At 40.0% G+C, this 27,612-nt stretch overlaps 1 protein-coding gene across 1 annotated transcript in view; it reads right to left on the bottom strand.

The window, feature by feature from the left end:
* The window catches only part of DIAPH3 (diaphanous related formin 3), a 565,391-nt gene that overhangs the window by 116,341 nt on the left and 421,438 nt on the right, over positions 1–27,612 (bottom strand). Inside the window, 2 exon segments of the mRNA XM_070799979.1 lie at positions 26,072–26,131; positions 26,618–26,713. Of these exon segments, the coding sequence (XP_070656080.1) occupies positions 26,072–26,131; positions 26,618–26,713 (156 nt within the window).

Here is a 27,612-nt window from a genome sequence, read left to right as displayed (position 1 = left end):
TCCCCAGGTGGATAGGTGCCCAATATGCTGCTGGAGAAGAGTATAGAAATAACTTCAGAAAGAATGAAGAGACAGAGCCAAAGCAGAAACAACGTGCAGTTGTGGATATAAAAGGTGATGGAAGTAAAGTCAGATGCTGTAATAACAATATTGCATAGGAACCTGGAATGTTAGGTCCGTGCTGCTGCTATTGCTAAGTCGCTTCAGTCGTGTCCAACTCTGTGCAAACCCATAGACGGCAGCCCACCAGGCTCCCCCATCCCTGAGATTCTCCAGGCAAGAACACTGGAGTGGGTTGCCATTTCCTTCTCCAATGCATGAAAGTGAAAAGTGAAAGTGAAGTTGCTCAGTCGTGTCCGACTTAACGACCCCATGGACTGCAGCCTATCAGGCTCCTCCATCCATGGGATTTTCCAGGCAAGAGTAGAGTGGGGTGCCATTGCCTTCTACGTTAGGTTCATGAATCAAGGCAAATTGGAAGTGATCAAACAGGAGATGGCAAGAGTGAACACTGACATATTAGGAATCAGTGAACTAAAATGGACTGGAATGGGTGAATTTAACTCAGATGACCATTATATCTATTAGTGTGGGCAGGAATCCCTAAGAAGAAATGGAGGAGCCCTCATAGTCAACAAAAGAGTCCAAAATGCAGTACTTGGGTGCAGTCTCAAAAATGACAGAATGATCTCTGTTCATTTTCAAAGCAAATCATTCAATATCACGGTAATCCAAGTCTATGCCCCAAACACTAAGGACAAAGAAGCTGAAGTTGAACTGTTCTATGAAGATCGACAAGACCTAGAACTAAGTCCCCCAAAAGATGTCCTTTTCTTCACAATGGACTAGAATGCAAAAGTAGGAAGTCAAGAAATACCTGGAGTAACAGGCAAATTTGGCCTTGGAGTACAGAATGAAACAGCAAAGGCTAATAAAGAGTTTTGTGAAGAGAACGCACTGGTGGTAGAAAACACCCGCTTCCAACAACACAAGAGACAACTGTACACACAGACATCACCAGATGGTCAATATCAAATCAGACTGATTGTATTCTCTGCAGCCAAAGATGGAGAAGCTCTATACAGTCAGCAAAAACAAGATTGGGAGCTGACTGTGGCTCAGATCATGAACTCCTTATTGCCAAATTCAGACTTAAATTGAAGAAAGTAGTGAAAATCACTAGACCATTCAGTCCAGTTCACTTCAGCTGAGTTCAGTTTAGTCGCTCAGCTATGTCCAACTCTTTGCGACTCCATGTGGAGAGTTCTGACAAAATGTGGCCCACCGGAGAAGGGAATGGCAAACCACTTCAGTATTCTTGCCTTAAGAACCCTAACAGTATGAAAAGGCAAAAAGATAGATCATTCAGGTATGACCTAAATCAAATCCCTTACAATTATACAGTGGAAGTGACAAATAAGATTCAAGGGATGAGATCTGATAGACAGAGTGCCTGCAAACTATGGATGGAGGTTCATGATACTATACTGGAGGCACTGATCAAGACCATCCCCAAGAAAAAGAAATGCAAAAAAGAAAAATGGTTGTCTGAGGAGGCCTTACAAATAGCTGAGAAAGGAAAAGAAGCTAAAGCAAAGGAGAAAAGAAAGATATACCCATCTGAATGCAGAGTTCCAAAGAATAGGAAGGAGAGATACAAAAGCCTTCCTTAGTGATCAATGCAAAGAAATAGAAGATAACATTAGATTAGGAAAGACTAGAGATTGCTTCAAGAAAACCAGTGATACCAAGCGAACATTTCATGCAAAGGTGGGCATAGTAAAGGACAGAAACGGTATGGACCAAACAGAAATATTAAGAAGAGGTGGCAAGAATACACAGGAGAACTGTACAAAAAAGAGCTTCACAACCCAGATAACCACGATGGTGTGATCACTCACCTAGAGCTAGACATTCTGGAATGTGAAGTCAAGTGGGCCTTAGGAAGAATCACTATGAACAAAGCTAGTGGAGGTGATGGAATTCCAGTTGAGCTATTTCAATCCTAAAGGATGATGCTATGAAAGTGTTGCACTCAATATGCCAGCAAATTTGGAGAACTCAGCAGCGGCCACAGGACTGGAAAGGTCAGTTTTCATTCCAACCCCAAGAAAGGCAATGCCAAAGAATGCTCAAACTACCGCACAACTGCACTCATTGCACAGGTTAGTAAAATAATGTTCAAATTCTCCAAGCCAGGCTTCAGCAATACGTAAACCTTGAACTTCCAGATGTTCAAGCTGGTTTTAGAAAAGGCAGAGGACCAGAGATTAAATTGCCAACATCCGCTGGATCATGGAAAGAGCAAGAGACACCCAGAAAAACATCTACTGCTCCTTCACTGACTATGCCTCAGCCGTTGACTGTGTGGATCACAATAAACGTTGGAAAATTCTGAAAGAGATGGGAATACCAGACCACCTGACCTGCCTCTTGAGAAACCTGCATGCAGGTCAGGAAGCAACAGTTAGAACTGGACATGAACAACAGACTGGTTCCAAATAGGAAAAGGAGTACGTCAAGGCTGTATATTGTCACCCTACTTATTTAACTTGTATGCAGAGTATATCATATGAACACTGGGCTGGAAGAAGCACAAGCTAGAATCAAGATTGCCAAGAAAGATCAATAACTTCAGATGTGCAGATGACACCACACTTAAGGCAGAAAGCGAAGAAGAACTAAAGAGCCTCTTGATGAAAGTAAAAGAGGAGAGTGAAAAAAGGTGGCTTACAGCTCAACATTCAGAAAACTAAGATCATGGCTTCTGGTCCCATCACTTAATGGGAAATAGATGGGGAAACAGTGGAAACAGTGTCAAACTATTTTTTTGGGCTCCAAAATCACTGCAGATGGTGATTGCAGCCATGAAATTAAAATTCACTTCGTCCTTGGAAGAAAAGTTATGACCAACCTATAAAGGATATTAAAAAGCAGAGACATTACTTTTTAGACAACAAAGGTCAGTGTAGTTAAGGCTATGGTTTTTTTCCAGTAGTCATGTATGGATGTGAGAATTGGACAATAAAGACAGCTGAGCGCTGAAGAATTGATGCTTTTGAACTGTGCTGTTAGAAAAGACTCTTGAAATCCCTTAGACTGAAAGGAGATCCAACCAGTCCATCCTAAAGGAAATCTGTCCTGAATATTCATTGGAAGGACTGATGCTGAAGCTGAAACTCCAATACTTTGGCCACCAGATGCAAAGAATTGACTCATTTGAAAAGACCCTGATGCTGGTAAAAGTTGAAGGCGGGAGGAGAAGTGGACGACAGAGGATGAGATGGCTGGATGGTAGCACTGACTCAATGGACATGAGTTTGGGTAGACTCCGGGAGTTGGTGATGGACTGGGAGGCCTGGCGTGCTGCAGTCCATGGGGTTGCAAAGAGTTGGACACAAATGAGCGACTGAATTGAACTGAAACTCAAGAGAAAATCCGTCAGTTGCTTTTTCCAATTTACTCTGTCACAAAACAGGAAGTAGACAGTACCTCTGTCTGCACCTTATCTGTCTGCACTCTAAATCATTTCTGAGTGCATCTTCTACTCCAGAAAAAGCAATCTGACTCCATTCAAGGGCAGGCAGTTTATAGAAGTGACTTAGAGAATGGACTGTGCTGCCAACAGATCTGGGTTGAATTCCTAGCTCTGCCGTTTATCCACTTTATGATTTGGGGCAAGGATTACTTAACCTTTTTGAGACTTTGAATGGGACAATATAAACAATGCACTCAAGAATGTTTAACACATAGTATATGGTCAAATATTGGCTTCTTTATTCTTTATGGAATCTTATTCTTTCGAAAAAGATTCTCGCTCACCTTACCCCTCATGTCTGGGGCAATCTCTTCTCTCTGTCGCTACCATTCAGCAATTAGCATCTTGCAGACAGAAGTCCTGAGTTTGAATCCTGGCTCTGCCACTCAGTAGTTACAATTAACTGCATAGAACACTTTCCATGTTAAACAGAACACACTGCAAATGAAAATCTAAACTATCTGCTTACAGAAAAACATGCTTAAACTTGTATGAATGAAAAGTTCCAGAGTAGGACAGGTCCCAGATATCTTAGTGTCAATTATTAATGATCAGTCTTGTCAAACCAAATCTTAAATATTTTCTACTATCAATTACCCAATTAATTGACTTAATCGTTACTATTTATTTGTACTGTTGCTATGTACTAGGCTCTGTTGAGAATCCTTCATGCACTATCTGATATAAATTTTTACAACAAATCAAGGCAAGAACGATCAAAATCACATTTTATAGATGAGAAAACTGAGGAACAAGGAGCAAATAACTTGCTGAAGGTTACACAGCTAGTAAAAGGCAGCTGGCACTCTCAGTCTCCGCTCTATGCAGCCACAGTGTGCGTCAGGACATCCACTGACCAGTGAACTAGAGACAGTGCGCAACTTCTGTGTTTATATGCTTATACATCCTGTGCTGTTCACGCAGCTCATGCTACAAACATATTCTCCGTAGACTTAAAACCACTAAGAGTCAGATTCAGCACTTACTTTCAACTATTTACAAGTCATGAACTTGATTCAGTAACACACAACATTTAAGCACTAAATAAATGTTCACTGATAATGAAGAAAATGTGCACGGCCAGGGCAAACTCAAGGTAGCATCACATGCATGCTAGGAATAATTTGCAATAAAATTTTAAAACATTAAAACTTAATGAGCACAGTCTCAATTAGGAAATTGAAAATCTGCTCATTAAACTTGCAGATGATACTTATTTGGGCAGGAGTTAAACACTTTAGAAGAAAGAAAGAATTTAAAATGACCTTGATAGATTAGAGAAATAGTTCATCAAAAACAGATGAACTTCAATAAAGAGAAGAACAAAACAGCATATTTAAGAACCAAAAGCATACCACACAGATAAAAATGGGAGTGAGTAGCTGGGCACATTGATGGGGGGCAGGGGGCAAGGCACAGAGGGAACCAGCTGACTATTTGCAGGCAATACAGACTATTCTTCCATCTATGTATTACAACCCTGGCTGAGCACTCGAACCACCAGGAAAGGTTTCAAAACTATTGTTTCAGGCTCCATCAGGGACCAATTAAATCAGAATCTGTGGAGATAAGCTTCCATATTGGTTACATTTAAAAACTCTCTAGGTGTGTTTAATGTGGCCAGGTTCAAAATAACCAGAAATTATAACCAATCATATCCTTTATATTTATATGAAGAAACTGATGAAAATGATAACACAGCTACTATGTGTGATCAGATGATGAGCTATAAAGAGAAACTATTTAATTAAAACATCTAATATTAATCAGTGATGGTTCCCAAAACTCAAGAAACAAAAAACAGCCTAAGATCTGTGTTTCTCCAAGTATGGTTCCTTGGATGAGCAGCCTCTGGGGATTCATGAGAAATGCAAATTCTCATGCCTACCACAAACCTGAATCCATAACTCTGTGGTGGTCCTAGCAACCTGGGTTTGGATAAGCCCCTCAAGGGTTTCTGATGGATTTTGAAGTTAAGAATTATAGCTCTAAGCTAAGAAGCCAACTTGTTTCTCTTTTCTTACAGCATCTGTTTTCTGTTATAATTACAGGATTGGTCTGTGCTTTCTTTTCTAAGTCACCTCAAAGTCTTCCTAGAAGTAAAGTATATAAATTATAAATTAAAAAATTAACGTTTTAGCAAAGTAATCATATTCAGAATTGTCTTCATTATTGAAATATCTTTTATTAACTGGATTCATGTAATAAACTCAGTGAAAAATAATCTGTTAAAATTGTGGCCAAAGTTGTCCAGAGGAAAAGTTTGCTGGTTGGCTCAGTTTCTTTACTTTTCAGCAGGCTCTGCTGATATCAAGTAGACCCAGATTAGTCACAAGAATCTACAGAGATCTATTAGCTGCTGCCTAGTAACCCAAATCCCCCAGGGCAGGATGGGTGAGTATGCCTGAGATCCTAGCTTTCCCTTCACAAGTCACTGCCACTGGGGTTTAGGTTTGTCTGTGATTTCCATCTGTCTCTCTCTACCTCATTGCTCCAAAAAAACAGGAGTTGGTTATATGTATTGTTATTAATAACCAAAATGTAAAAATAAAACCTAATCCTGGACTAGCAGCATTGAAAAATCATCACAAACAAACAGTAATAATAATTGCTCCTAGTTGAGAAAAAAAGACAGAAGAGATAACATTAAATTTTATAGTTTTTCCTTAATGGATAACATATTTTGATAAGAAATACTGAGGAAGTTTCTATCCTTCCCTGCTGTTTCTGATCTCCCTGTCCCTAATATTTTCTCAAATATAATAAGAAAAAAGAAGAAACAATTTCATTGCTAATTAAATATGCAAAATAATGAGACAGCATTTAAATGCATCTAGTGCTGGTGAGGGTTTGAAGAGTGGACAAGTCACTAGATGCTGGTAGGAGTATATATTCATATAATCCCTTCATCCATCCCACATCACTGCGTCAATATGTATACCAAAGCCTTAAAGTTGTGAACGTCTATTAACTTATCCTGAATAAACTGCTATTTATTATAATGATCAGAATTTTGTTAAAGGCAAAACTCTAAAGAAGCTGCTCAAGTATGTATGGCCCATCCTTACTATAGGGGTAGTCCAGTATGACATTTCAAGAATAAGGAAGCAGGCTAAGTGATGAACTTAGCAATGCATATTTAGTGAACTACATATTTTTTCCCCCTTCCATGGATTTGGAAAAGGCAGAGGAACCAGAGATCAAGTTGCCAACATCTGCTTGATCATCGAAAAAGCAAGAGAGTTTCAGAAAACCATCTATTTCTACTTTATTGACTATGCCAAAGCCTTTGACTGTGTGGATCACAATAAACTGTGGAAAATTCTGAAAGAGATGGGAATACCAGACCACCTGACCTGCCTCTTGAAAAATATGTATGCAGGTCAAGAAGCAATAGTTAGAACTGGACATGGAACAACAGACTGGTTCCAAATTGGGAAAGGAGTACGTCAAGGCTGTATATTGTCACCCTGCTTATTTAACTTATATGCAGAGTACATCATGAGAAATACTGGGCTGGATGAAGCACAAGCTGGAGTCAGGACTAACAGGAGAAATATCAATAACCTCAGATATGCAGATGACACCACACTTATGGCAGAAAGTGAGGAAGAACTAAAGACCCTCTTGATGAAAGTGAAAGAGGAGAGTGAAAAGTTGGCTTAAAGCTCAACATTCAGAAAACTAAGATCATGACATCTGGTCCCATTACTTCATGGTAAACAGATGGAGAAACAGTAGAACAGTGTCAGACTTTATCTTTTGGGCTCCAAAATCACTGCAGATGGTGACTGCAGCCATGAAATTAAAAGACGCTTGCTCCTTGGAAAGAAAATTATGACCAAACTAGACAGCATATTAAAAAGCAGAGACATTTTTGCCAACAAAGGTCCGTCTAGTCAAAGCTGTGGTTTTTCCAGTAGCCATGTATGGATGTGAGAGTTGGACTATAAAGAAAGCTGAGCACTGAAGAACTGATGCTTTTGAACTCTGGTGCTGGAGAAGATTCTTGAAGAGTCCTTTGGAGTGCTAGGAATTCCAACCAGTCCATCCTAAAGGAAATCAGTCCTGGGTGTTCATTGGAAGGACTGATGCTGAAGCTGAAACTCCAATACTTTGACCACCTGATGTGAAGAACTGACTCACTGGAAAAGACCCTGATGCTGGGAAAGATTGAGGGCGGGAGGAGAAGGGGAAGACAGAGGATGAGATGGTTGGATGGCATCACCGACTCAATGGACATGGGTTTGAGTAAACTCCGGGAGTTGGTGATGGACTAGGAGGCCTGGCGTGCTGCAGTCCATGGGGTCACAAAGAGTTGGACACAACCGAGCAACTGAACTGAAAGGTTAGAATCATCATTTAAAAAATAAGAGTATACATATGTAATACCTATGGCTGATTCATACTGATGTTTGGCAGAAACCAACACAATACTGAAAAGCAATTATCTTTCAATTGAAAATAAATAATGTAAAAAAAAAGTAGCTTCTATTTAATATTAAGTTTATTAATTTAAAACTATCTTAATTAATGTGTTGAAATTTGACCTTGCAAGATATACTTTTTTGTGACAAATAAATGAAAATAATGTTCTATAAGAAATGTATACATTTATTCACTTAATCTGGTTCTAACTCATCAATAATAGAGTCATGTGCATTGCACTGAATTTTTTCTTTGGTAATAGACTATTCAAAAGTATTTTATAAAAAAAGTTACTCAAATTTTATCAAATTAAATCTAAGTGCATTGTAAGTTTGTTACTTTGAGAGTTCACCTCTGATAAAGGTTTGTGAGTTACAAGTTGAGGGCAATGTTTTATAGCAACAGTTTATACACTTGGCAAGATGCTGCTCTTTTAACATATACTGACCAGACCTGTCATATAAGGTCTCTCATTCAAAGATCTGAGTGATGTGGAATATTATATTACTATAAAGTAACATAGTCTTGCCTTTAATGGGCAGTTTGACATAAGTATTATGATGGAGTTCTAAGCTGTATCAAAATCTATTTATTCTCAATATGAAAAACACCTACAAGCCAATAGAAAAATATGCAAAAGACTCAGATAGACACTTCACACAATGAGATAGTATGTGAAAAATACTATGTAAAAAGCCAAAGGAACATGGAATAGTATTTATGTTACTCATGAGGGAAATGCAAAATGAAACCACAATGAGATATCTCAATTCAACCAGAATTATTGAAATGAATTCTCATACACTGTTGATGAAAGTATAAACTGGCACAATTATTTTGGAAATCTGTTGGGCAGTATTCACTAAAGCTGAACATAGGCTTATTCAGTGAACTACACGCCTACATATATTTCTGACAGATCCAGAAGACACCTACAAGGATGTTCTTAGCAGTACTATTTATAATACCCCAATTCTAGAAACAGTATAAATATCTACCAATAAAAGAACTAACATTCATATATTCAGGGTGGAATACTAAATAATCATTAGAATAAACAAATTATAACCACATACAACAATATGGATACAAAATGTAAGACTGTATTCATAAAAAAAGAGACAGAGTAAGCCTGGTTACTGCTGTCACAGTCAGGACAAGGGTGGGATGTGAGGTTACGAACTGGAGGAAGGAGCTGGAAGGGGCTCCTTTCCTGATCGAGGTATTGGTTACACAGGTAAGTTCACTTTATGAGCATTCATCAAGCCAGATGCTCAGAAGTGTGTAGTTGTAGTTTTATACACATTATTCTTCTATATAAAGTATATATCTAAAATGAGGCAAGAACTCTAAGGCTTACTGGTGAGTCAGCAGGAAAGAATCCAGTTGCAATGCAGGAGATGTGGGTTCAGTCCCTGGGTTAGGGAAGATGCCCTGGAGAAGAAAATGGCAACCCACTCTAGCATTCTTGCCTCAGAAATTCCATGGGCAGAGGAGCCTTCGGGGCTACAGTCCATGGGGTTGCAAGAGTCAGACACAACTAAACCAGCAGCACTACCACACCATCACCAAGAGTGTTGCAAGTGTTAGTCGCTCAGTCATATCCAACTCTTTGCAGCCCCATGGACTGTAACCCACCAGGCTCCTCTGTCGATGGGATTCTCCAGGCAAGAATACTGGAGTGGGTTGCCATGCCCTCCAGGGGATCTTCCTGACCCAGGCAGGTCTCCTGCATTGCAGGCAGGTTCTTTACCATTGTGAGCCAGCAGGGAAGCCTACCACCATTAAGAAGTGTTAGAGAATAAGAAAGGTTTAAATAAAACAAAATACTACTTCCCAGTGCAGTGCAATGCACAGTGCCAAGTGCCTTAGTGACACTGAGAGAGGGTTTTGCTGAAGCAACAGTCTGTATATTTACAGTCTTTAATGCCCGATTTTGACGTAAGATCAGATACTATACTTGATCTTAGCAAAAAGGCGCAGAAATAATAACTGAATCACTTTACTGTACATCTGAAACCAACACAACATGGTAAACCAACTCTACTCCAATAAAATTGTTAAAAATTTTTTTAAATAATAAAAATAATTTTATTAAAAAAAAACAATGTAGAAATAGTACATGGTATTTCTTGAAAGAGGACATGGACAGAGTTAAAGAAGATCTCTACAAAGAGATTCTAGATAGGACTACAGATCTGTCTAGAAGAGGAACACATGAGGGACCCTGTGGGTCTACAACATGGAAACTAACAAATCACACTTCTCAAAACAGACAGGCACGGACGCAGGAGTACAGAGACCACCACAGCGAGGGTTAGCAGCAGGGCAGGAGAACTCACCACAAATGCTGAAAAACAGCGCCTTCCAAACCTTCCCTTTTCCTGGCTTTAAAATAAAAGAATATGTGGAAGACTGTTACTTTCTAGGAAAATCCCAAGTTTCTACAACATAGTACCCAGTTACTGACTCTGTCTGCTTCATTCTGTTACTGCATGTATGTCTCTCTCACCCTGAGCAGATCATGTCTTTTTGTATTTATGTGAGCAAAGGAAATGCGGATCAGTGAACAAAGAGGTAAGAGGTTAACATCAGTAGAGTGGAGAGTAACAGGCCTTGTCCAGTTTCCAGCAAGTGAGTAGCAAACAGGGAGAGCAGTGTTTAGGACATGATGAGAACCCTGAGACGTATTAGAGAGGACAATACTGCCAATGGTGCAAGTGTGGCATGGACCCAGGGGCGCTCTCAGGAGAAGGTGCTTTTCTCTGCTTGGAGACTCCACTGGTTACCTCTTCACACACCATGCCCTTCACTGACTTGTGCCTGCATGTTCAAAAACAGATGATCATCATCATTTGAGAAGTTGCCTCATGACAGGTCACCATGAATTTTAAAAGATCCTTTTCTCTTTTTTCTCCTCCTCTGAGACATGAGAAAGACTAAGAAAAAGGGATGAAATTATACTTTTCATCCAATGATAAAATATACTTTGGATTAAATAAAACTCTGCTCATGGTTTATCAAGCATCAGCTTAAGGACCCCTTAGCATAACTATATTAACAAGAATAATAAAAGGACTAATAATAAAAGTCTCCTGGTTGTATCTTATATTTGTAGCCTTGATATTCGACACATCTTGAGTTATTAACTTGTCAGAATCAAAGTATAAAATGTTACTAACATTTTAAATGCTCAATCTAAACTGTTTATTGGTTTATCTTTCAATGTGGATATATTGGTAAATAAGAATTTTGTTTTTATTTGCATATCACATTAGGACTTTTCTGCTGCATATGTGCTTTAATGGAAAAATATATGCATATAATTTAATAGGCCCAATCATATTTCAAAATAAAAAAAAATTGCCAGAATCTTTTAACCTTGATGCTACTATAATGGACTGAGTGAGGGTAAATGAAGCCAATATATAAGGTAAATGGTGATGCACTAACACTTTCTTTAGCATACTTCAGTGTTCCTTTATTTCATTATTCCTCTAGAAATCGGGATTAGGCAGCTCCTCTGACTAATTAACCCAAAGAGGTTTGACTAATACAAGGAGATTGCAAGCATGATTAGTTAAATGATAATGTACATAGCACTTAATGATCATTATCATTTATTCTAATATCAGAGCTAATAAATGGTGAAACTGCTTAAGCCAAATGCTGTCATATTATAATAACTTACATCATGGCTAGCACTAATAATTTCTAATTTACTTGGGAATCGATGGGACATGTAGCTTTCTCAATGCATGTCAATGCTTTCTTAAATAAATTTATAGATGCTTTTAAAGTAGAAAAATATTTATCTCCTTACCTAGACTATGTAACAAGTAGTCATACCACCATTCCCCTCCAAAACACAAACAGTTCTTTTAGCTACACTAATGCATCCTTGGCTTTCATGAAGCCAGTATCATGTATTAAGACAACTTATTTACAAACAGTCAATAATAGTAACTAGTATGAATTCCAAATGCAAATCTCATCCCATTCCCTTGCTTTCTGAGGATTCAGTGACTAAAGATTAGACGACAAGTTCTTATGTAGCACTGGAAGGCTACTTTGCTCTAAAAGCCAAACCCACACACACACACACACACACACACACACACACACACAGAGTAGAGGGACCTGATTTTCTCTCATGCATTTCAATCATTCTCTCTCACATTAAGAATTGCAAAGGACAAAAATAGTCAGATACATGCTGCAAAATCACTGGTCAGTGTTGTCTACAGGACACAAAAGAAGCAGGAAGATGGCCTGACTCGCATGGAGAAGCACCTATCCTGAGCCAGAGGGACCCCCGTCACTGACTCATCACTCTGAAAGAACACACAGTGAAAAGCACTTCAGTCTCTGGATCACATAAAAATGAAAAGCTGAGAGCTAGAAGAGAGAGAAGTCCCTTTTATACATAGTATTAGAAGAGAGAAAATGAAAAATAAAAATAAAATCAGTGTATTTTAGTAAAAGAGATAGATAACCAATGACTGTAAGGAGAACTTTGCGCTTCCGGTTATTCTTAACAGAGATAAACTGAGTCACCAGGCATTTGCCCATCCTGACTGCCCATGTTACTCATTTAGAACTTTAATATTTCTAACCTTAACTTCTAAGAAAGTTAATGGCTACTTTATAAAGAAATCCAAAAGGCCTCCAATAAAATATAAAAGTCCATTGTCCTTGACTCTCTTGCCTTATTGACGCTTTTCCTGTTATTTCTTGATTCATTGACTATAGACATTGATTTCCTGTTGTGAGATTGAAGCTTAATATCCTCACAACTTGGGTCTCTCCATAGGGCTTCTTACAACATAGCTTCCCCCAGAACCGAGAAAGGGGGAGACACAGCACCCCAGAGGAAAACCACAGTATCTTCTGCAACCTAATCTCAGATGTGTGTGTGTGATTCATCTCTCAGTTGCGTCCGACTCTTTGCGACCCTATGGACTGTAGCTCATCAGGCTCCTTTGTCCGTGGGACTTTTCAGGCAAGAATACTGGAGTGGGCTGCCATTTCCCCCTCCAGAGGACCTTCCTGACCCAGGGATCGAAGCCGCATCACCTGTGACACCTGCATTGCAGGCGGATTCTTTATCCACTGAACCATTGGAGAAGCCCCAATCTCAGAAGAGATATACTATCATTTCTGCCCTATTCAACTAGTTGCAGACTAATCCTAGAAAATGTTACTGAGGTGAGCTACATAATAAAGAACATTAGGAGGCAAGGATCACTGAGGGCCACCTTGGAATCTGTCTACCAGAGTGTTTATTACTATTATGACTATAAAACAGCATATGAGGCCATGTTAAATTCAAGTAGAGTATCCTACCCCTGTACAATATGGGGTTAGGGGATCTGACCTCTGAGCATATGAAAATCTACATATGATTTATAGTCATATGTGAGGTTCCTCCATACATGAGGTTTCTGCCAACTGTGGTTCCACATCCATGGACTCAACCAACAGATGGTGTAGTATTATAATGTTTAATATTTAAAAATTGCACATAGAAGTGAATCCATGTAGTTCAAACCCATGGTGTTTAAGGGTCAACTGTATATCATTTTTTTCTAGAATAACTGTCTCATTTTCCAAGTGCCTATCACTCTTTCCATACTTGTCCTCAAAGCTTTGCAATACAATTATACAATTGTACATCACTTCAATTCAGTTCAGGCGCTCAGTCGTGTCCGACTCTTTGCAACCTAATGAATTGCAGCACGCCAGGCCTCCCTGTCCATCACCAACTCCCAGAGTTCACCCAGACTCACGTCCATCAAGTCAGTGATGCCATCCAGCCATCTCATCCTCTGTCGTCCCCTTCTCCTCCTGTCCCCAGTCCCTCCCAGCATCAGAGTCTTTTCCAATGAGTCAACTCTTCGCATGAGGTGGCCAAAGTACTGGAGTTTCAGCTTTAGCTTCATTCCTTCCAAAGAAATCCCAGGGCTGATCTCCTTCAGAATGGACTGGTTGGATCTCCTTGCAGTCCAAGGGACTCTCAAGGGTCCTCTCCAACACCACAGTTCAAAAGCATCAATTCTTCGGCGCTCAGCCTTCTTCACAGTCCAACTCTCACATCCATACATGACCACAGGAAAAACCATAGCCTTGACTAGACGAACCTTTGTTGGCAAAGTAATGTCTCTGCTCTTGAATATGCTATCTAGGTTGGTCATAACTTTCCTTATATACAATTATACAAATATTAATATAACAAAAATTATAAAGTTAGATACATCATATTGTAAATTCTGTCTCTTATCTGTAAATTCTACATTTCCCCCCTTATCTTCCCTATAACCAACTCTGCTTATGCTTTTCCAAATACTGTACTATTTTTTTCTGCTACCATATTTTTCATCCAACAGATTTGTTTCTAATCCTTTTATATATATACTGCATATATTATAAATATGACATATCACTGAGATACTTGACATCTTTGCAATTTTTAATTATGGTGCTTTCCTCCACATTTTCTCTGTTCACTACGAGCTCCTCTGGTTTGTTTCCCCTTGTTGTTTTAGGTTGAATGTTTTCCTCAAGTGTCAGCTAATGAATCCTTGACCCCAATGAATAGTTCAGAGAAAAATCTTGTGTGAGTAGGTTTGTTAACCAGTGGGCTTCTCTGTGGAGTACTCTTGTAATAAGCTAGCAGTTTTTGAGGGAAGAGGGTCCAAAACACCAGTATCTGAAAGCCTTCTCTCTAGACTGTCGGTTGTCCCCAGGAGAACCCTCTGTCCTGTGCCTGGAGTGTGAGCTGGCTCACACTGAGCGGCGGCTGGGCCCGAACAGGACTGTCCCACTGACATCCCCTCCTCTCCTGGGACCCGCCTCTGTGTTCGGGTAACTCCTGTCTTCACGCACTACCTTGCCTCCGACCGGCACCCCAGCTCTAGAGTCTCCGCCTGAGTTTTCTGGACGCCGTCTGTACTCTTACCTGCTCAGAGAGGAAGAAATGCAGTGCAGCCAGGGGGTCGCAGGTCTGGCTGTGGCACCTGCTACCTGCGTGGGGCCACCCTGCCCCCCGGCACCCTGCTTCCTGCTGGACGCCCTGCCCCTCCTGTTGGCGCCTCCGGGCACCCGTGGCTGCTGAGCCGTTGGGTGCTCCTGTGAGGGCACATGAGTGCTTCTCACTGGGGTCCCTGTTGCTGCGGACTGAACTGTACCACCTGAGACTCATGTCAAAGCCCTAGCACCTGGTGTCTATGAAGGGTACCTGATTTGGAAACAGGGCTTTTGCAGATGCAATCAAGTTAAGGTGGGGGGTGTGTGCTCGCAGTCGCTTCAGTCATGTCCAGCTCTTTGTGACCCCATGGACTGTAGCCCACCAGGCTCCTCTGTCCATGGGAGTCTCTAGGCGAGAACACTGGAGCGGGCTGCCATGCCCTTCTCCAGGTTAAGGTGGGGAGCCCTAACCAAGATTCAGGTCCATATAAGAAGGTCACGTAAGGCCCTTCCCTGGTGGTCCAGCGGTTAAGACTCTGCGCTTCCACTGCAGGGCGCGTGGGTCTGATCCCTGGTTGGGGAACTAAGATTCCGTATGCCATGTGGTACGGCCAAAAGCAAGAGCACATGAAGACACAGAGACACACTGCGGGGCTACGTGCAGAGTCTGGGATGAGTGTGACGCGGTGCAAGCCGAGGAACCTGGAGGACAGTCACTTCCAGAAGAGAGACGGGGGGACAGGGCCTCCCTCAGAGCCTGCGGGAGGAACCCGCCCTGCCCACACCTTGAGTTTGGACACCCACCTCCAGGATCCCCACAGAGCACTCCCAGGCCCTCGGTTTGGGGAATCTGCTTGGAAGCCGTCAAGCCCCCGGATCCCAGCTTCCTCCTCCCACAGTATTCTCTTTCCTGTCTTCACATCTTGCTGTTCCAGGCTGACCATGTCTTGACTTCACAGAATTTGATGCTGGTTTTTGCTGCTCTTTCTCCTTGTGGCTTTGCGGTAACACCCAAGGGGAAAAGGAGGTAAAAACACCTTTATTATTTTATTTTAAAACCAAAGTCTCTATAGACTTTTAATTTTTTTTCTTTTTCTCTTCGAAACTAGTTCATGCCACATCTTAAGTACAGTATAGAGACTACCGTATGTAAAAGAATTAATTTCCATCTCTCTAATTAGTACACCATTCTGCATACTACTGCCACTAAACAAGAATTTATACTAACTTTCTACTGACAAATGCATCATGCAGGGTAAGCAGAAAAGGAAAAAAATGCAGAGGAACTACCAAACACTGCACTTATGGCATATCTACTCAATTGTAGGTACATGCATCATGCAGGGTAGGCAGAAAAGGAGAAAAAATGCAGAGCAACTACCAAACACTGAACTTACAGCATATCTACTCAATTGTAGGTACTCTGGCTTCCCAGGTGGCAACAGTGGTAAAGAAAGAACTTGCCCACCAACACAGGAGATGAAAGAGGTGAGGTTTCAATCTCAGTCAGGAAGATCCCCTGGAGAAGGGCATGGCAACCCACTCCAGCATTCTTGCCTGGAGAATCCCATGGACGGAGGAGCCTGGCAGGCTACAGTCCACGGGGTCGGAAAAAGTTGGACACGACTGAAGCAACTTAGCACGCCACACAGGTACTTTAGTAGAGTCCTTTCACATGTTTTCACTTAATGTTCTAAACAGTCTAAGAAGCACATAGTATAATTTCTTTTTTTTACAGCTGAGGAAAAATAAATCCCAAGGTTAAATAAGCGGCTAGGGTCTCCTTTCATTAGACCAAGAAGTCACAGCAAGGCCTAACTGCCCCTGAAGCCAGTGCCTGATTCCACGCTGTTTTCAAGGTCAGACTGTTTGGCCAGATCACCCAAGGCTTTTAGAAACGGGATTTAAAAATACGAATACTTTTACAGATAGTCAGTGAGTACAAACAGCTATTGCTTTAGTAACTACTATGCCCGACAGGCATTTGGCAAAACGTTTATTTCTGATACTGACCACACTTGGAAAGTGGTTTCTATCTGTGACTACTCCAAACTGACCTTTATTTTTAATGAGGACAAATAAAATAAAATATAAAAACAAATCCAGCAGTCCCTTAGAAACCAGTGTTTAGCACCAAGTGTTGTTGTAGGAAAAGACCTCAGACACATGATGTAGCTGGCACCTGCCTGGAGGAAAACCAGCAGCATGAGGTCACTGCCATCCCTGATAGAATGCCTTCCTCAAATGTAACAGGACACCCAAACCACGCTGAAACATACATGGTACAGATGTTCCAACAGAGTTACCTCGACTTAATCAGTTAACTGCTACACTGTTGTAACTACTACTACATGGAACACCTTATCCTCTCAAAACCAGGATACTCTGCCTGGCTGGTGCGCTGAAGCTCACTCAGCTGGCCCCTGCCAAACTGATCCCTACGGTTACACTTGGAGATTAACTCTTAGAGTTTTCAGGAAACTGGAGAACCAACTTTGTCACAGGACCTGGGGAGCACCTCGGCTACTTTTCTTTCCCTCAGGTTTTACAGACAGTTACTTATACACAAGTAATCTCTCTTTTCAGCTGGACCATTGATGCAAACATTTTCTTGCATCTCCTGAGCAGTAACGTTTCACAATCCATCCAGGAGACGTGCTATTTTCTGCTGCCCTTGCCCCCCTTCCCCACACAGCCTGCCACTTGCAGGAGAAGCCCTTGCATTCCAGTTCTCAAAGAAAAAGGATATCATCAGGTGAGACCCCCAAGCTTCTGACTCAATATTCACGTCGACTTCTCTCCACACACCCTTCCTTTTCACCATCCAGGTGCTCAAACCTGTACTCTCGCATCCCATCCCCAGGAACCTCACCCTCACTACCGCCCCAGCAAACACACATCTTTCCCCACCAGAGTGCCTTCCCTTTAGAATGGGTGGTGAAGCCAATGCCACACAGAAGACAAAGAGTCACGACCCTCTCAATGAACTACAACCTGTTTTAGTTCCAGCTATCTCCCTTCTGTTTCATTCTTTCATACCCAGACTTTTAGAAAGGACAGCCCCCATGATGCCTGCACTCAGCACTGTCTGCTTCAGTTTCTACTGTTCTACCAGAAACGCTCTGCCAGAGGTTAGAGGTGTTGTCTGTGCCCTTGGGTCCGCTCTGTGCCCGGTGAGCCTCCATCCGTGATGGACCTGGCTGTTCTCAAGCCTATGGCTTTGCGTACCGCTCTGTCTCTTGGCCCCTCAGAGACTGTTCCTTCCCAGCTGCAGTGTAGCGAGTCTTGCACATCTTCCTGCCCGGGAGGTCAGCATGACTAATGACCGTCCTCAGTACATGTGATATCGTCCGCTCCCTGCATCCTGAGTGAACCTCCACAGCAGCGGGGGTTCACTGGACCTTAACTGCTTATCCTAAACAGCTTGTCACTAGGATTACAGACTCATCAACCATTTGATATGTTCCCCACATTTGTGACTATGTCAATTAAAGATTAGTTTTCAAATGACAAAAAAATTACATTAAACATCATGAGACTCTTACTGATGCAGTCACAAATGTGGAAAATGCATCATGCATATATGTATAAAAATATAACATGTAGAAACAGAAAATTTGTAACAAACCAATAATCAAACAAGAAAAAAATTATTTTTTATTCTTTGGGGAATTTGATAAAATCAACAGATCCTTTTAGCAGGGGGTTGTCGGGGTGGGGGTGGGGGAGGGCGTGGAAAAAAAGCCCCAGCACAAAATCTAGAACAAAAACAGAGTTCAAGGAATTTCTAAAGTCCATCTACTGCTGCTAAGTCACCTCAGTTGTGTCCGACTCTGTGTGACCCCATAGATGGCAGCCCACCAGGCTCCCCCGTCCCTGGTATTCTCCAGGCAAGAACACTGGAGTGGGTTGCCATTGCCTTCTTCAATGCATGAAAGTGAAAAGTGAAAGTGAAGTCGCTCAGTCGTGTCCGACTCTTAGCAGCCCCATGGACTGCAGCCTACCAGGCTCCTCCGACCATGGGATTTTCCAGGCAAGAGTACTGGAGTGGGGTGCCATTGCCCATCTACTGACTCCTTATAAATCCAGATTCTGACCCTATGCTTTAAGAAAAGGATAGATTTAGAATGGACCAAAAACATTTAAAAGTAACAATTATAGTCCACTAAGTAACACAAACAGATACATACTAACCATAACAACTATTTCAGGGGAAGTCAAGGACATCCCTTTCTTCATACAATGGTCCTTTATCTCCTTTTCACTCAATTTAGTCTCAGCCTTCCCTGTACAACTGTGAATGCTCATTAAATGAAAGGCATTTGTTATTTCTTGCTTAAATGTCCTTTTCAAACAACTTGAGGTCCTCACTACTTGAGAATTTTCTAACCTGTTCATGCTTAAGAGTCTGTCTCATAAGGACTGACCAAAAGGTTGTCCCGCCCTGACTACAAATGGGAAAGGCCTTTCTGTCCACCCACAGGGCATCGGGCCCTGGGCAGGAGCCTAGAGTCTGTTCTCCTGTGCTTGACTGCACAGGAAAGAGGAGAGCCTGATGTTTGAATAAAATGTAGAATCACCCAAACTGTTTTACATTCCTGGCCTAGAAAAGTCTCCTTAAAAAATATTTAAGTCTTTTGACAGTTACAGGTAGTATTTAATTCCGCTTGAAAGCCCAAGTGTAAGGGTGTCAAAAACAATTAGTATTTTAATAGTTCCCTTCCTTAGACAGGCACAAATTCATCAGAAAGAGAACAAAAAATAAACTCAAGAAAATAAGCCATATTATTTGTTATGCTTTTCTACTTTAAAATAGGACATTATTATTATCTTGTTTAATGAAAATGGTAGCCCGTATTCCACTTTGATAGATACGGTTTTCTAGACAGAGACTGGTTTGGTATTGTCCTCCCTATTTTCAGAAAAGCCTGAAGGCAGCTCGTGCTCAGTAGACACCACTGAAAATCTTACAAATTTCATAATTCTGCCTCAAGACAAATTCTTGCTGCTCATGGAAAAGGTAGGTCAAGAAATAAAGGGACTGAAGGCTGAGTGCAGAAGGGAGGGGGGATGGTTGTGTGTGAAGTTTTAATACATCGACAACAAACCTGTCCTGTGAGCTTCCTTTAGAGTTATTTTGTGAGAAATATGCTAATTCAAAGATATCTAACTAGCTTCACATTTAATTCTGACTTCCAATCCTAGAGTGGCAGAGCAGCTGTGCCTGGAGGCAATACAATCTTATTTCTATAAAAATCTCTCAAAGCTCCATATATAAGTGGAAGAGTAAAAATAGATAATCAAATCCAAATTAAGGCTATTAAGAATTGATTTAGTGTAAAGATAATATAGCAAGATTTTGTTTAGGTTATGGATGTTCACTAAAAATGTGTAATACTTGTTTGCCTAAAATTTTGATTATGTTTTATCTTATTTTGTCACAGTTAAATAGTTTTATCATTAGGGATTTTAATTGCATATAGTTTATAGAATTCTTTCTGATTACTCTATATCCATTTAACTGAAAAAAAAAAAAAATTCCACAGTACCACTTAATGAAAAGAGAACCATCTAATGAGATGCAATCAAACTGCTAGCAGATGCTCCATAAGATGTGGTTGAACAATTCCTGTTTGTGAAACCTTTGTCACAAACGTTTTAGAGTCTACAGGGGAAAAGAAGTCCCTGAAGAGAGTAGAAATTACTGTACCCTGAAAAACACTGGTTCCTCAGTTGTAATACCACTAAGTTTTATAAAGATAAAAGGAAAGCAACAACTAAAGAAAAAAAATGGGGTAAACCACATCCTTGAAAGTCTTCTTCCAATCTACACTGAAGGTTCCTCTATCATGTGATCTTCCTTTCCATCCATTATCTGCTTCCATCACTGCCTGTGTCCATCTCTAAGGCTCAGTCCTTGTACTCTCTAAGTTAGAGGATTTCCTGCAGATAACTCATCTGCGTATGCAGTTGTGAGCATTTCTCTGTGAGGATCTCAACACAGAGCTCTAGACCTGGATTCTCACCTCACACCCTGATAAGCTCTCTGACTTTCTCCATTCCTTGAAGCCAATCTATGGAAATTTCAAAGTGGCTATTAGGTCCTTTCCATTCTTTGTTCTAACATGCGTCATACAAATTGCTCAGACTTGTCATTTTCCTGCTCAAAAGCCTCAAGAGTCCAAGTTCTTGGCCTGGCATCAGACTCTCAATATACTTCTTCCTTATCTGGGCCTTTATTTTTAACCAGGTCAGTTTATTCACTAATACCCAAATATGGTATGATTTTATTAAAATGCATTAATAAATATTTTGATTATCTTGAGTTACTATTTTCTATCAACTATAGAAAATCTTTAGATTTCAAATGCACTGTGTTGAGTAAAGAAATGAGACAACGCCCTGTACATATTAGTAGATGCTTTCATTTATTTACTGTTGTTAAACTTTGCTTGATTAAGCAAGGGAAAGAAATCAAATTAATAAGTTACTCCACACTGCTAAGGAGTGAATAATCTAATCAAGATTGAACCTCACCCTTCACATCTGATGCAATAATCTTCAAACCTGTGATGATCAAATATCTCCTTCTGATGACAGATAATATTCTAGGAAGAAGATGAGAAGGAGTTACTTGGTCACAGTTAGGGCTTTAGCAAGTGACATACTAAGGCCTACATATTTGGGTAACAACCGCAGATGTGATTTTGCTCAATGTACATTAATTGTTCTATTCAAGTCTAAGCATAGACATGTCTATATTCATTCAACACATTCTTACTAAAAACATCCATGTGTCAGGCATGAACCCAGCGAACAACTGGGGCTTTAGCAGTTAACAAGGCAGAGACCTTCCTTGCCTGCACCGATAGGACTGAGGAGTGATGAGGCAGACACTGTATGAGAACTCTTTAAGGGAAATGCATGGTGCAAAACGGGAAAAACCAGGGTGCTAGAAAGAGCATACAGGTACTAGTAAGAGCAAATAGTTTTTTTTTTTTCAGTTTAGTTTTAATTGGAGGATAATTGCTTTATAGTATTGTATTGGTTTCTACCATACAACGTGAATCAGCCCTAAGTACACATGTCCACTCCCTCTTCAAATTCCTTCTATCATACCCCACCCATTCCACCCTTCTAGCTTGAGCCCACTGTGTTATGCAGCGACTTCCAATTAGCCATCTATTCTACATGTGGTAATGGAATATTAATCAGCCATAAAAGGGAATGAATTTGAGTCAGTTCCAGTGAGGTGGATGAACCTGTGTGTGCTCAGCTAGGTCTGAATCTTTGTGACCTCATGGACTGTACTGCTCTGTCCGTGGGTTGAACCTGGAGCCTGTTACACAGAGTGAAGTCAGTCAGAAAGAGAGAAACAAATGCTGTCTATTAGCACATGTACATGGAATCTAGGAGAATGGGACCGCTGAGCCTACTTGCAAGGCAGGAACAGACACAGACGGGAGCACAGACTGTGGACACAGAGAGGGGAGGAGAGTGGACGAAGGGAGAGAGGAGCACTGCAGGGCGCACAGCCTTTCAGGGCTCAGACTGGGAGGGCGCGCGCATGCTGCTTCTGCTTTTTGCCTCACTCTTGCCATCAGGGTTTTGCCTCATTTCTGTTTATCCTTCAAAACTCAGCTTTGATTTCAGGTCCCTCTAGAGGCCAAATCTGAACTGTCTCATAAAGTCTGGATTGGTCTTTACGGTATTCCAAAAGCTCTGTGCATTACTGCTATCTTGGCATTAACCAGACACATGAGATCTGTTACTCAGCTGTCTCCTAACTGGCTGGTGGATTCTTAGACGGTATCTCTGCATCTAAAATGTCCAGCAATGCTTAATACATTTTGCTAAACAACTGAGTAAGTGAAGGCTTAACAAAGAAAAACACCACACACAATTTCTTACTAGGTCTTAACAGACAAAGCAAAAAATAAAACAGCTAAAGGTTTTAACCAAAGTATTTTGAGTAGAGGTTTAGTCCAGCACAAGGGCTGGATTATTCAGTGTGTACAACTTCTCTGTTTGTGAGGTTTATAGGAGTTAGAGTGCTTCAGGTCATCTTTTGCCAAAATATATCTTGTGAAACTTTAGCTCCAAGGTCTCAGAGGATACATTATCAGGATTTTCTCATTCTGAAATAAAAAGACTCTTTCTAGTCTACACACACACACAAAGTCTATATTTATAATCTAAAACTTTCATGATCTTTCTAACAGTATAAGTTTATTAAATTAATATAGATATTTTAATAGAGTTTATTAAAAGAAATAAACAATGGTCCTAATTCCAGAAGGTGATTTATTCTTGCAATCCAAGACTCAGATAAAAGTGCTATCTAGTGTTTCTACCTGGGAACAAGGGAGGAGACAGACCAGAGGCTAGAAAATGTCCGAGTGCGTGTGAGAGTGTATCTCAATAGCATGAACTTATATCACAAGAGAAAGAACATGGACATACGTGGCTCATCAGGATGATGAGAAGAGGAAAAAAAAGTGATTCAAGCTGCTGTGTTCAGACACGACATAGCACAGAGAGGAAGAGGCTGGACTCGGAAGTCAGGCAGACCTCTGTCTGAAACTTGGCCACAGGACCAGAGGCAAACTATGAGACCTGTTCAATTTTTGGTTATATTTTACTATAAAATAGAGATAAAAACAATGACTATCTGATAGGATTATTAAGAAGATTAAAAAGGATATATATAAAGCATTTCAACATACTGCCTGGCTTCTAACTCAAATAACTCAATAAACAAAGTAATGTAGTAAAAATTAGCCTATTAATACTATTATTACTATTAAGATGCAAAGATAATTAAAATATTGTAGAAAATCTCATAGATCTTTGAAAAATAAGATATCAACTACTATATATTTTTAGAAAATGCAAGTGTCAGTTGTTAGTTTTAAGTACATGAAGTGAACTTGCTTCAGTCGTGTCCGACTCCTTGCGACCCCTGTGGACTATAGCGTGCCAGGCTCCTCTGTCCATGGGATTTTCGAGGCAAGAATCCTGGAGTGGGTTGCCATTTCCTTCTCCAAGTACATGAAAGTAAATAAAAAAACAAAAGGGGTTTACATTACATTTCAATCACATAGTTCAGTTGTAAGGTTAATATTTTTAGTGAAAACAAAGTAATTTTTCAAAATAGATTTAAAAATGAATTCTAAAATGTATCTTTTCAAAAAACACTCATGATCCTTGTTGTAATGTTCTTAACCAAATTCTGCATTTTTCAAGGTCTAGTCTAATAAATCTGCCATTATACATGTATCTTTAAAAATCACTCTGTTCATTTGAATTTTGTTTTTTACTTGGTGAGAAACATAAAGGGAAAACATAAATATCAATGGAAATAAGTTTTTAAAATACCTTAACCCATTACATGTATATTAGAACAGAGAATTTGATCTTTAAGATATATCTCCTTTGATTTGCTATATAATTTACTTGCTTAATTATCACAAAAGCTTTAGACTTAAGATAGTGTATCAGCCTTGATAGAAATAGAAGTGCAATTCTTACCTGCTTTTTTCCTCTGGACCAAAAATATCACAATTCATAATTATAGACAAACCTTTGTAGCCTGGACACGTTACTAACATTATAGTCACAAAAGGACTGTTCTTCTCAAGGCCAGTATACAAATTTATCTTAAAAAGTTTTCCCCTTCATAGCAGCCAGAATACTTAATCACAGCATGGGTATCTGTATGCCATTATAATCATATCATATCTTGACTGGGTCTTTTCTTTAATAACTTACAGTGGGGGCTGAGTTATTTCACATACTGCATTAATAATAATAATTAAAAAATCTAAGTACACATATGCCATCAAATAAGAAACATGATGGGAATCAACACTAATATTACAGTTGTGTCACTAACTAGCTCTGTACTCTTAAAGTTCTCAGACTGTCTGAGTTTCTCTATTCTCTACACTTTTTGCCAATATTTAGTAAATAATTACCCAAAGCTAGGAATTAATTATCCACAGTGAATTTTTCTGACTTAGTACAATTTTTTCTTCCTATTTCTAGAATAGATAAAAGCAAAACAATAAAAACAAACTGTTGAAAAAAGTCAAAAGATCTATTTAAAATTTTGGTGTACATTTTTTTACCTTTTCTTTCATTTATTAAGCATCTATTATGTATACTTCATCTTGATCGGTAAGCATCTACACATCTATTAAAAGATCATTACATTCATGCCCCTTTCTATTTACGTCATATTCTTTTTAGGTTATTGTAGAAATCCGACATAAGTTTTTCTGTTCAGTCACACCTTAATACTTCTAGAACGTTAACTCATCTGTACACAAAACAACCCAAATAAAGTCTGTCAAGTATCTTTTCATTTATAAATCTAGTAAACTTTGCTAACACCTCACTGGATAAATGTCAGTCACGATGGATGAATTTGATTTTGACTAGGAAAGGGAAGCAGAAACCATAATACACAACAGTGAGAGAAAGGAAGCCAAAGTAAACAAAGCCCGATACACACGAACTGGCGTCTTGAAGACAGAAAGAGGGCTCCATGCACCGGGGGTTCAGGAGCCAGCTGGGGATGTAGGAAGGAGCCAGAATCAGATAAACATGCGAGACGAAGGCAGCTGGCCTTTCTTAGTGATTCTAGCACACCCTTCCACAGTAATACCACATGAAGCTCATCTGTGTTAAAGATCTGGCCGCAGAGCTAGTCACAGTGTCTCACACTGTACTGGCAAACGTGGTAGAGTAAGACAGGTAACAATTCAATATTTCAAACTGTATCTTAATGTAAAGCAAATACACTGCTCAAAATAGGATTAAGAGAAAACAATGTTTTTGAAAGGAGACATTGGACAACAATGATTATAAATGTGTGAGGTAACTTCAAATAATAATAATAAAAGCAAACTGTGTACTTGAGACCTGAAAGAAGAATCTTTGACACTACCTCAAGGCACTAATGGAGGGATGGAAAAACATGAGTGTACAATCTCATCACAAATATGTACATCCACACATTTTTACTACTTTAGTCACATTGAAACTCAAGAACATCACAGCAGCCTACTAAAATCTCAGATCAACAGGATAAAAGTAGATGAGAAGAATGTGCAATTTATGAATACGGTTTATTACCATGGTTACAAACTTTCAGAATAGGCCTCCGAGACGCTGGACTGAGACTCTGCCGAATATCTGTTAAAAATACATATATATAAAAGAAACTTAATATAGAGCTCTGTTCACCTCAGGAAGTATAACAATGTTAGACATTTTTCCAAGGTTAAGTATTTCTGGAAGCGATGCAATGCTTCAATACCCTGATATACTTGAAGCAATAATGTTATGACTTTTACTTCTCATTTAATTATGCTACTGTGAACTCCACTGGGATAAGGTACATATGGTCCCTTAGATGAGACCTGTCCCACTAATCAGGCTTTGCCAGGTTCAGCGCATTGATTTGTTAATATGCTAGTGACACTGGCCAACTGGAACGCTTCTCTCTCTGACACCTGTCATTGCAAAGGAAGGATTAAGCGCATTTATAAAACTCCTGAGGAGTTGTTGCCCACAGCACTACATTCTTGACACGCGACTTTAAAAGAATTATAAAAAAGGGGAGTGTTGTCCTTTGTTACAGTTCCCTAGAAAGTAACATGAAAGAAGCATAATGTTCACCTTTTGGCTTCGGTGTCCTTTTCCTTCGGTCGCGGAAGGCAGCCCCCGACTGCAAGGCCTCCAGCAGACTATCCATCACTCCTGTCTCATCACCCTCTGTGAAAAGAGAAGCCGGGAATTCCATCATCCCTCTGGGTTACCATAGCAATGTCAAAGCATGCGCAGGAACTGGTGATGGTATGGTAGGGGGAAGAAGATCAGATGCCAGGACTAAGCCACAATTTCACAATATGAAAGGACTTTAACTCCCCCAGAAATCAAATGTCTTTTAATGCAATCTGTCTCATTAATGCCTCGGCCACTGTCCACTAAAGAGAACCAAATTCCACTGATTCACTTTAGAGCACTGTTTTTATAGTCTGGTGGCACAATAACTGTAAATGGAATGTGGGTCTAGTCGTATCTGTGTCTCGGGTTATCATAAATCACATTTCCCTTGTAGAAATGGGTTATTTTCAAGGCATCAGAGCTCCTATTCTAAAATCGACCAGGTGTGGGAGAATGTTTCTGTTGTTATAGAGATTCTGCTGTCTAAATTTATTGTACAAAATTATATTTCCAGGCCAACTTCTGTGAACATGCTCCCAACAGCTGATTCTTCATATCAGAGGGTAATTGTCCTCAAACTTTCAGTGACACAGAACAATCACTGCAAACTTTTACAGAAAGTATGAAAAGTTTGTCTTTTTAATGAAAGATAAACCAAAAGAGGCTCTGAAAAATCTGAAGGATAGAAACACATTATGATTAGTTTAAACTGACATTCTACATATAATTGATGAGATTCTGGATATAGAGCCAGCTCTCTGTATTCAGTTATTTTGTAATAATCTACAGTTACATATGCCCATGCTAAATGTTTTTTAAAGGAAGCTGTTAAAAAAAAAAAAAAGGTTCAAAGAAACTACTGGTTCAAACTAAATCTATGGAAATGACAAAGATTTTTTTTCTTGGTCCCTGAGAGAGTAGTGGCATTCTCTATGAAGTTGTGTGAC

The sequence above is a fragment of the Bos indicus genome, chromosome 12 (genome assembly GCF_029378745.1).
Source record: "Bos indicus isolate NIAB-ARS_2022 breed Sahiwal x Tharparkar chromosome 12, NIAB-ARS_B.indTharparkar_mat_pri_1.0, whole genome shotgun sequence".
Lineage (NCBI taxonomy): Eukaryota > Metazoa > Chordata > Mammalia > Artiodactyla > Bovidae > Bos > Bos indicus.
The sequence above is the reverse complement of the archived record's forward strand: the minus strand, read 5'-3'. Positions and strand labels throughout refer to the sequence as shown.